Source organism: Leucopleurus acutus (genome assembly GCF_964270905.1).
Source record: "Leucopleurus acutus genome assembly, chromosome: 1".
Taxonomy (NCBI): Eukaryota; Metazoa; Chordata; class Mammalia; order Artiodactyla; family Delphinidae; genus Leucopleurus; species Leucopleurus acutus.
In genome coordinates, this window is record NC_139142.1 from 132695813 (window position 1) to 132708202 (window position 12390).

The window sequence follows — 12390 nt, forward strand, 5'->3', positions numbered from 1 at the left end:
CTGGATAAATCTGAAAAGATTAGAAAGAATGTATGTACACATAATATACAGAAACATCTAACTATGCTCTCTTCCTCAATATTTTGATTAAAATGTCATGCTGTAAATTGACTCATACATATTGCTGTTCTGCTGTAAACTGCTAAGTTAAAATGAGTTGAGTACGACACCAAGCATAAAAGGTAAAGAACATGAAATGTGATTCCATTGAGTCTCCCTCAAGCTGTGTATGTTATTGTTACTCTGTATAAATGTTTAATAATGCTAATTTAAAACAAAACAGCATTTTTTAACCTTTTTTTGGTGAAAAACTTTAAGTTCTACTCTCTTAGCAAATCTCGATTATACAAACAGTATTGTTTTTAATTATTTTCTTTACTTTGTCCCTGAGGAAACCAAAAATTAGAAATCTGGTAAGGACAATGTTAATTTTATTTCCCATGGTGGTTATGCTACCTCGCAGTCATCTAAAGAAAAGAGTCCTTACAACAGTGGTGAAGAGAGTCACAAACATCCCACATATTCCAGTATAAAGCACAAGTGAAATTTTTTAATGATATCCTCAGATGTACAATAAAAGTTATTTTGTGATTCATGATTGGATGGGGATACTGAGCAGTCAGTCAGACTCACAAAATACATAAGTCATGTATCTCCACAATATTTAAGTTTCAAATATGAGACTCAACAAAATGGCTAATTAGTATATTTCATGGGCTTTCAAGGTCACTAACAAATAGTTGGATCACAAATATTAAATCAGTGCATGCCAAAAGAATACTATAATACAAATGTAGAGATAAAGTTTGGTTTTTAAAATCTAAGATCTAAATAATGGAGTGCAAAGCATCTAACATATGACATTTCAAAGTAAGCACTATTGAAGGTGAGGTATCAGGCTATACTCATAATTATAGGATCGTGCTATCAGGATTACCAAGCACTTTAGAAATCATCTCATTTTTGTTGCAAGAACTACTTCTGGAACATCCTTAATTAAAGTTTTCAATCTTTACCTCCAGCGGTGGGCAACTCTAATCATTAGAAGGCTTTTTTCCTTACATTCAGCTAACAATGATTCTCCATTCAGTTGTTACCCTTTGGTCCTACCTGTGCCCTCTGGAACAACAGGGAACACATTTATTTCCTCTCCTACATGGAAGTCCTTTAAATATCTTTAAGGCACCTATCATACGACTCCCCTTTGCTTTCATTCTCTAAGATAAACATTTCTGACACTTTACAGTGCTTGTATAAGATGATTTTCAGACCTTTAACCAATCTAAGTTTGCTAATATCCCTCATAAGTTATGGCACCCCAAATCAAACAGGATAATTCAAACATGATCTGATGAGCGTAAAACAAAGGAATAATATTTCATATGATTTGGACAATTCAATTTGTTGTTATTACCTATATGGCCTAAGAATATATAAACTTCCTTAGCAGCCATATCACACTTGATAAGTGGGTGGTTAAATAAACCCCCAATCTTCTACTCATCCAATTATTTTCCCTAGAAAAAGAACTACTCAATATTTATTGAACATCTGCAATAATTAAGCCACATTTTTTTCCCCTCACATACACAAATATGGAGCTATCGCTCACAGCTTGCAGAAAAACATAGAAATTAACTGATTTCCAACTTTACCCATCTGTCTCTTGATGATGACCTGGTCTGAATAAGTTCAAGGTTCTTGCAAGCAAGTAAACGACTTCGAACTTTGTACACACAACGGTACACTTCTGATAAGCTTTTACCAGGTTGATATCTAAATAAAGAACCAAAATAGAAAAGTTACTTAACTTCCGACATCATGAGAGCAAATATTTGTCTGAGGATAGTTTAAGTTACTTGCCGGCTTTCTCCACATGCTTGACTGAGTAAATTTGTGTGTTTCAGAAGAGCTGCAAGAACAAATCTAGACACAGTGTCCAAGAGTGACTCATTACTTAAAGTTGCACTGTCCCAATCTGAAAATAAAAATGATACACTGACATTTCACAGAAAACAGTTCAGAGGTAATTTTAATAGCTTTAGTAATCTAACACCTGAATTTTATCGTTTTCCTAAGCAGTTATTTAACACACGCACCTACTAGATCCCACATACTGCGCTAGGAACACAGCAGTGAACAAAACTAAGTCCCAGATCTCACAGAGCTTATATTCTAGTTGTCGTGGGGGAGGGGCATGAGGTAACAATAAATAAAAACATTAATATGACAGATAAATGCTATGGAGAAAAATAAAGCAGGGTGAGGAGAACAGGGAATACTGTACTGTGTGGGTTTACTATTTTTTTATAAGCTGGTTTGGGAAGGTCCCCAATAAGGCTACAATCAAGCAGAGAGATCTAGATGAGGTAGGGGAAGAAGCCACACAAACAGTGTCCTTTCAAAAAAACTATGTAGAGGCCCTGCCTGAGTTCAAGGAGGACAGAGCAGCTAGAGCAAAATGTGCATGCACGAGAGTGGTAGGAGACATTAGAAAGCTGTCTGGGGTCCAGATCACATAGGGCCTTGCAGGCCATTGCAAGTCCTCTAGGTTTAACACTGAGGGAAATGGGAAGGACCATTAGAAACTGTGAACAGAGGTACGGGATGATGTGATCTGTGTTTTAAAAGGCTCACTCTAACTGCTGAGTGCAGAATTTACTATAGGAACAGCAACAGCAGAAGTAATTATTACATAGTAGTAGCAGTGGGGTTAGTAAGAAGTGGTTAGACTCCAGATGTATTCTGAAGGTAGAGTTGAAGAAATTTGTTGATGGATCAGATGTGCACATGAGAGCAGACAAGGATGACTATAATGTATTTAGAATGCAGTTGGCTTTTACTGAGAGAAGATCACAAGGACAGCCCTTTGGGAGGATAGGTATCTGTAATCAGGAGTCTGGTTCTGAATACTATGTATTAGACACCCTAGTGGAGATACTGAGTAAACTAGTCAAGTATGTATATATGTGGTATTTGAAGCCATCAGATACTGTGAATACATGTATATTTAGGTAGGTAAGAGATGAAACAACATTTGGACAGAGATGAGTATGTGAAATTGAAAACCCAAATCACAGCATTAGATGATGGAAACTAGTCAGCTGCTTTCTTTAATTCCATGTTAGCACACCAGTTCTATAATTTAAAAATGAAATACATTCAGTAGATTCCAAATGGGGATGGGAGGTTTACTGTCTACTCCCAGAATGTCTGCTAGACTCTGTTAATTTGACAGATTTACCATGCTACTTAAAAACAAAACCAAGAACGGAGCCCGCGTTTCCGCAGAGCTGGAACTCCCGCAACTCGGGGTCTCTTCCCTCCGCCATCACGGAACGGCCCCAGAGCCCGAGGGGAGGGCGGCCTCACTGAGGCTGCCGGCTCTGGAGGGGCCCCGGCGGCCGAAGCCGTGACAGTCGTGGGGATGGCAGGCCGGGAAGATGGCGGAAGAGTAAGCCGCGGAGATCACCTTCCTCCCCACAGATACACCAGAAATACATCTACACGTGGAACAACTCCTACAGAACACCTACTGAACGCTGGCAGAAGACCTCAGACCTCCCAAAAGGCAAGAAACCCCCCACGTACCTGGGTAGGGCAAAAGAAAAAAGAATAAACAGAGACAAAAGGATAGGGACGGGACCTGCACCAGCGGGAGGGAGCTGTGAAGGAGGAAAGGTTTCCACACACTAGGAAGCCCCTTCGCGGGCAGAGACTGCGGGTGGCGGAGGCGGAAGCTTCGGAGCCGTGGAGGAGAGCACAGCAACAGGGGTGTGGGGGGCAAAGTGGAGAGATTCCCACAGAGAGGATCGCTGCCGACCGGCACTCACCAGCCCGACAGGCTTGTCTGCCCACCCGCCGGGGCGGGCAGCGCTGGGAGCTGAGGCTTGGGCTTCGGTCGGAGCGCAGGGAGAGGACTGGGGTTGGCGGCGTGAACGCAGCCTGCAGGGGGTTAGTGCGGCACGGCTGGCCGGGAGGGAGTCTGGGGAAAAGTCTGGACCTCCCGAAGAGGCAAGAGACTTTTTCTTCCCTCTTTGTTTCCTGGTGCGCGAGGAGAAGGGATTAAGAACGCTGCTTAAAGGAGCTCCAGAGACGGGCGCAAGCCGCGGCTAAAAGCGCGGACCACAGAGACAGGCATGAGACGCTAAGGCTGCTGCTGCCGCCACCAAGAAGCCTGTGTGCGAGCACAGGTCACTATCCACAGCCCCCTTCCGGGAAGCGTTTGCAACCCGCCACTGCCAGGGTCCCGGGATCCAGGGACAACTCCCCTGGGAGAACACACGGCGCGCCTCAGGCTGGTGCAACGTCACGCTGGCCTCTGCCGCCGCAGGCTCGCCCCGCACTCCGTGCCCCTCCCTCCCCCCGGCCTGAGTGGGCCAGAGCCCCCGAATCAGCTGCTCCTTTAACCCCGTCCTGTCTGAGCGAAGAACAGACGCCCTCCGGTGACGTACACACAGAGGCGGGGCCAAATCCAAAGCCGAACCCTCGGAGCTGTGAGAACAAAGAAGAGAAAGGGAAATCTCTCCCAGCAGCCTCAGAAGCAGCGGATTAAAGCTCCACAATCAATTTGATGTACCCTACATCTGTGAAATACATGAATAGACAACGAATCATCCCAAATTAAGGAGGCGGACTTTGAGAGCAAGATTTAGGATTTTTCCCCCTTTTCCTTTTTTTGTGAGTGTGTATGTGTGTGCTTCTGTGTGAGATTTTGTCTGTATAGCTTTGCTTCCACCATTTGTCTGAGGGTTCTGTCCGTCCGTTTTTCTAATATTTTTTCTTAATAATTACTTTTTATTTTAATAACTTTATTTTATTTTACTTTATCTTCAAACTTTCTTTCCTTCCTTCCCTTCTTTAGACAACGAATCGTCACAAATTGAGGAGGTGGACTTTGAGAGCAAGATTTAGGATTTTTTCCCCCTTTTCCTCTTTTTGTGAGTGTGTATGTATGTGTATGCTTCTATGTGAGATTTTGTCTGTATAGCTTTGCTTCCACCATTTGTCCAAGGGCGCTATCTGTCCATTTATTTTTCTCTTAATAATTTTTTTTTATTTTAATAACTTTACTATATTTTATCTTATTTTAACTTTATCTTCTTTCTTCCTTTTTTCCTTCCTTCTCTCCTTCCTTCCTTCCTTCCTCCCTCCCTTCTTTCTTTTTCTTTCTTTCTTTCTACTTCTACTAATTCTTTCTACTTTTTCTCCCTTTTATTCTGAGCCATGTGGATGAAAGGCTCTTGGTGCTGCAGCCAGGAGTCAGTGCTGTGCCTCTGAGGTGGGAGAGCCAATTTCAAGACACTGGTCAACAAGAGACCTCCCAGGTCCACATAATATCAAATGGCGAAAATCTCCCAGAGATCTCCATCTCAAAACCAGCACCCAGCTTCACTCAACAACCAGCAAGCTACAGTGCTGAACATCCTATGCCAAACAACTAGCAAGACAGGAACACAACCCCACCCATTAGCAGAGAGGCTGCCTAAAATCATAATAAGTCCAGAGACAACCCAAAACACACCACCAGAGGTGGACCTGCCCACCAGAAAGACAAGATCCAGCTTCATCCACCAGAACACAGGCACTAGTCCCCTCCACCAGGAAGCCTACACAACCCACTGAACCAACCTTAGCCACTGGGGACAGACACAAAAAACAACGGGAACTACAAACCTGCAGCCTGCAAAAAGGAGACCCCAAACACAGTAAGATAAGCAAAATGAGAGGACAGAAAAACATACAGCAGATGAAAGAGCAAGATAAAAACCCACCAGACCTAACAAATGAAGAGGAAATAGGCAGTCTACCTGAAAAAGAATTCAGAATAATAACAGTAAAGATGATCCAAAATCTTGGAAACAGAATAGACAAAATGCAAGAAACATTTAACAAGGACCTAGAAGAACTAAAGATGAAACAAACAACAATGAACAACACAATAAATGAAATGAAAAATACTCTAGATGGGATCAATAGCAGAATAACTGAGGCAGAAGAACGGATAAGTGACCTGGAAGATAAAATAGTGGAAATAACTACTGCAGAGCAGAATAAAGAAAAAAGAATGAAAAGAACTGAGGACAGTCTCAGAGACCTCTGAGACAACATTAAATGCACCAACATTCGAATTATAGGGGTTCCAGAAGAAGAAGAGAAAAAGAAAGGGACAGAAAATATTTGAAGACATTATAGTTGAAAACTTCCCTAATATGGGAAAGGAAATAGTTAATCAAGTCCAGGAAGCACAGAGAGTCCCATACAGGATAAATCCAAGGAGAAATACACCAAGACACATATGAATCAAACTGTCAAAAATTAAACACAAAGAAAACATATTAAAAGCAGCAAGGGAAAAATAACACACAAAGGAATCCCCATCAGGTTAACAGCTGATCTTTCAGCAGAAACTCTGCAAGCCAGAAGGGAGTGGCATGACATATTTAAACTGATGAAGGAGAAAAACCCGCAACCAAGATTACTCTACCCAGCAAGGATCTCATTCAGATTTGATGGAAAAATTAAAACCTTTACAGACAAGCAAAAGCTGAGAGGGTTCAGCACCACCAAACCAGCTCTACAACAACTGCTAAAGGAACTTCTCTAGACAAGAAACACAAGAGAAGGAAAAGACCTACAATAACGAACCCAAAACAATTAAGAAAATGGGAATAGGAACATACATATCGATAATTACCTTAAATGTAAATGGACTAAATGCTCCCACCAAAAGACACGGATTGGCGGAATGGATACAAAAACAAGACCCATATATTTGCTGTCTACAAGAGACCCACTTCAGACCTAGAGACACATACAGACTGAAAGTAAGGGGATGGAAAAAGATATTTCATGCAAATGGAAACCAAAAGAAAGCTGGAGTAGCAATTCTCATATCAGACAACATAGACTTTAAAATAAAGACTATTAGAAGAGACAAAGAAGGACACTACATAATGATCAAGGGATCGATCCAAAAAGAAGATATAACAATTGTAAATATTTATGCACCCAACATAGGAGCACCTCAATACATAAGGAAAATACTAACAGCCATAAAAGGGGAAATCGACAGTAACACATTCATAGTAGGAGACTTTAACACCCCACTTTCACCAATGGACAGATCATCCAAAATGAAAATAAATAAGGAAACACAAGCTTTAAATGATACATTAAACGAGATGGACTTAATTGATATTTATAGGACATTCCATCCAAAAACAACAGAATACACATTTTTCTCTAGTGCTCATGGAACATTCTCCAGGATAGATCATATCTTGGGTCACAAATCAAGTCTTGGTAAATTTAAGAAAATTGAAACCATACCAAGTATCTTTTCTGACCACAACGCTATGAGACTAGATATCAATTACAGGAAAAGATATGTAAAAAATACAAACACATGGAGGCTAAACAATACACTACTTATTAACGAAGTGATCACTGAAGAAAACAAAGAGGAAATAAAAAAATACCTAGAAACAAATGACAATGGAGACACGACAACCCAAAATCTATGGGATACAGCAAAAGCAGTTCTAAGAGGGAAGTTTATAGCAATACAATCCTACCTTAAGAAACAGGAAACATCTCGAATAAACAACCTAACATTGCACCTAAAGCAATTAGAGAAAGAACAAACCCCCCCCCAAAGTTAGCAGGAGGAAAGAAATCATAAAAATCAGATCAGAAATAAATGAAAAAGAAATGAAGGAAACGATAGCAAAGATCAATAAAACTAAAAGCTGGTTCTTTGAGAAGATAAGCAAAATGGATAAACCATTAGCCAGACTCATCAAGAAAAAAAGGGAGAAGACTCAAATCAATAGAATTAGAAATGAAAAAGGAGAAGTAACAACTGACACTGCAGAAATACAAAAGATCATGAGAGATTACTACAAGCAACACTATGCCAATAAAATGGACAACCTGGAAGAAATGGACAAATTCTTAGAAATGCACAACCTGCCAAGACTGAATCAGGAAGAAATAGAAGATATGAACAGACCAATCACAAGCACTGAAATTGAAACTGTGATTAAAAATCTTCCAACAAACAAAAGCCCAGGACCAGATGGCTTCACAGGTGAATTCTATCAAACATTTAGAGAAGAGCTAACAGCTATCCTTCTGAAACTCTTCCAAAATATAGCAGAGAGAGGAACACTCCCAAACTCATTCTACGAGGCCACCATCACTCTGATACCAAAACCAGACAAGGATGTCACAAAGAAAGAAAACTACAGGCCAATATCACTGATGAACATAGTTGCAAAGATCCTCAACAAAATACTAGCAAACAGAATCCAACAGCACATTAAAAGGATCATACACCATGATCAAGTGGGGTTTATTCCAGGAATGCAAGAATTCTTCAATATATGCAAATCAATCAATGTGATACACCATATTAACAAACTGAAGGAGAAAAACCATATGATCTCAATAGATGCAGAGAAAGCTTTCAAAAAAATTCAACACCATTTATGATAAAAACCCTGCAGAAAGTAGGCATAGAGGGAACTTTCCTCAACATAATAAAGGCCATATATGACAAACCCACAGCCAACATCGTCCTCAATGGTGGAAAACTGAATTTCCACTAAGATCAGGAACAAGACAAGGTTGCCCACTCTCACCACTCTTATTCAACATAGTTTTGGAAGTTTTAGCCACAGCAATCAGAGAAGAAAAGGAAATAAAAGGAATCCAAATCAGAAAAGAAGAAGTAAAGATGTCACTGTTTGCAGATGACATGATACTATACATAGAGAATCCTAAAGATGCTACCAGAAAACTACTAGAGCTAATCAATGAATTGGTAAAGTAGCAGGATACAAAATTAATGTACAGAAATCTCTGGCATTCCTATACACTAATGATGAAAAATCTGAAAGTGAAATCAAGAAAACACTCCCATTTACCATTGTAACAAAAAGAATAAAATATCTAGGAATAAACCTACCTAAGGAGACAAAAGACCCGTATGCAGAAAAGTATAAGACACTGATGAAAGAAATTAAAGATGATACAAACAGATGGAGAGATATACCATGTTCTTGGATTGGAAGAATCAACATTGTGAAAATGACTCTACTACCCAAAGCAATCTACAGATTCAGTGCAATCCCTATCAAACTACCACTGGCATTCTTCACAGAACTAGAACAAAAAAATTCACTATTTGTATGGAAACACAAAAGACCCCGAATAGCCAAAGCAATCTTGAGAACGAAAAACGGAGCTGGAGGAATCAGGCTCCCTGACTTCAGACTATACTACAAAGCTACAGTAATCAAGACAATATGGTACTGGCATAAAAACAGAAAGATAGATCAATGGAAAAGGATAGAAAGCCCAGAGATAAACCCACGCACATATGGTCACCTTATCTTTGATAAAGGAGGCAGGAATGTACAGTGGAGAAAGGACAGCCTCTTCAATAAGTGGTGCTGGGAAAACTGGACAAGTACCTGTAAAAGTATGAGATTAGATCACTCCCTAACACTATACACAAAAATAAGCTCAAAATGGATTAAAGACCTAAATGTAAGGCCAGAAACTCTCATACTCTTAGAGGAAAACATAGGCAGGACACTCTATGACATAAATCACAGCAAGATCCTTTTTGACCCACCTCCTAGAGAAATGGAAATAAAAACAAAAATAAACAAATGGGACCTAATGAAACTTCAAAGCTTTTGCACAGCAAAGGAAACCATAAACAAGTCCAAAAGACAACCCTCAGAATGGGAGAAAATTTTTGCAAATGAAGCAACTGACAAAGGATTAATCTCCAGAATTTATAAGCAGCTCATGCATCTTAATAACAAAAAAACAAACAACCCAATCCAAAAATGGGCAGAAGACCTAAACAGACATTTCTCCAAAGAAGATATACAGACTGCCAACAAACACATGAAAGAATGCTCAACATCACTAATCATTAGAGAAATGCAAATCAAAACTACAATGAGATATCATCTCACACCAGTCAAAATGGCCATCATCAAAAAATCTAGAAACAACAAATGCTGGAGAGGGTGTGGAGAAAAGGGAACACTCTTGCACTGTTGGTGGGAATGTAAATTGATACAGCCACTGTGGAGAACAGTATGGAGGTTCCTTTAAAAACTACCAATAGAACTACCATATGACCCAGCAATCCCACTACTGGGCACATACCCTGAGAAAACCATAATTCAGAAAGAGTCATGTACCAAAATGTCCATTGCAGCTCTATTTACAATAGCCCGGAGATGGAAACAACCTAAGTGTCTATCATCAGATGAATGGATAAAGATGTGGCACATATATACAATGGAATATTACTCAGCCATAAAAAGAAACGAAATTGAGCTATTTGTAATGAGGTGGACAGACCTAGAGTTTGTCATAGAGAGTGAAGTAAGTCTGAAAGAGAGGGACAAATACCGTATGCTAACACATATATATGGAATTTAAGAAAAAAAATGTCATAAAGAACCTAGGGGTAAGACAGGAATAAAGACACAGACCTACTAGAGAATGGACTTGAGGATATGGGGAGGCGGAAGGGTAAGCTGTGACAAAGCGAGAGAGAGGCATGGACATATATACACTACCAAACGTAAGGTAGATAGCTAGTGGGAAGCAGCCGCACAGCACCAGGAGATCAGCTAGGTGCTTTGTGATCGCCTGGAGTGATGGGATAGGGAGGGTGGGAGGGAGGGAGACGCAAGAGGGAAGAGATATGGGAACATATGTATATATGTAACTGATTCATTTTGTTGTAAAGCAGAAACTAACAGACCATTGTAAAGCAATTATACTCCAATAAAGATGTTAAAACAACAACAACAAACCCAAACAAACAAAAAACATTCTTGGAAAATATTAAGCACCAAGTTAACTTTATCTGTTCTTAATTCCTTTTTAAAACTCCTATCTTAAGACAAAAATTTTACAGCTTGGTTTTCCAGTCATTTCTGGATGCTTAGGTAAAAATTAAGTTCAGACTTAACTATTTTACAGGTGAAAAAGTGAATATAAGCATGTAAGATTTTAAGAAAATCTTACAGCCAACAGAGAATCTTAAAATGATAGTCTGTATTACACACAAAATTTTCCACACTAGGTTCTTGAGAGATTATCTGTTCCAAGGGATTGCTTGCTATTCTGAAAACTGCTATGACTTAAAATCAAATGACCCCATTTCAAGAAGGCTAATATTCAATTTAAAAGCAAACTGAAGTAACATCCTTTGCAGTATGTCAAATTTATCGGGGATTATCCTCCTGTGCAATGTTTATAATAATAGGTTCTTTTAAAACACCTTTGCTAAAGTTATAGTCATTGCATACCAAGCACTACAAAATGTTTCCACTACTCAGGTATAAAGTCTAGGCTATAGTGTACAAGCAATTGAACAAATGGAGCCAAAAGAGTTTTTATTCACTTTATGTTTATATCCAGTTTTTTCAAGTGCTCACTGAAAAGTAACAAGTGATAATGGTGCCGCAGTGGTTAAGAATTCACCTGCCAGTACAGGGGACACAGGTTCGTGCTCTGGTCCAGAAGATCCCACATGCCACGGAGCAACTAGGCCCGTGCGCCACAACTACTGAGCCTGCACTCTAGAGCCCGCGAGCCACAACTACTGAGCCCACGTGCCACAACTACTGAAGCCCGCGTGCCTAGAGCCCGTGCTCTGCAACCAGAGAAGCCACAGCAATGAGAAGCCCGCACAATGAAAAGTAGCCCCCGCTCACCGCAACTAGAGAAAGCCCACGCGCAGCAACAAAGACCCAAGGCAGCCAAAAGTAAATAATAATAAATTTATTTAAAAAAAAAACCTAACCGCACATTCCAAGAAAATGATGCAAATAAGAGGATATCAGAAAATACAACTTAGAAAGTAAGCTTTTTTTCTCCTCCACTATCATACTTTTCTACCACTGGTGAAGTCAACACGATAGAATGAATAAATGAATGACAAATTGGATGAGATTAAACTTTCAAAGGTATCATCTCACTGGTGTTTTAAAGATCTGAATGACATGTATCTCATTTTTATTATATGAAGTAAAGGTGAAAATGTATTTACTTTTATCACAGAAGGAAGAAAATCCAAAGACACAGGGGAGCAGGGACTAAAGAAAGAGCAATGTGGGAAAGCTTTCAGGGGTATGTGATTCTGAACAATCCAAGTCATTGTTAAAAGTGGATGAGAGCTAAAAAGAAATCAGGTACAACCTTTGAAAACTTGTACATAAAATTAATTTTATTGATCAAGTAATACTAGAAACTGAAATACCACTACACACTTGCATAGCACTTTACTGCTGTACTTAATAATATACCTCATTTCAAACTGGTATCTTCACTAGCACTCTAAAATGGGCA

At 39.7% G+C, this 12390-nt stretch overlaps 1 protein-coding gene across 1 annotated transcript in view; it reads right to left on the reverse strand.

Annotated features, from left to right (window-relative positions):
- HERC1 (HECT and RLD domain containing E3 ubiquitin protein ligase family member 1) overlaps positions 1-12390 on the reverse strand; it is a 215496-nt gene that overhangs the window by 112507 nt on the left and 90599 nt on the right. The window contains exons 20-21 of the mRNA XM_082852538.1: positions 1864-1978; positions 1656-1776 (exon numbers count right to left, since the gene is read on the reverse strand). Coding sequence (XP_082708664.1) covers positions 1656-1776; positions 1864-1978 — 236 coding nt within the window. The remainder of the gene's footprint in view (positions 1-1655; positions 1777-1863; positions 1979-12390) is intronic.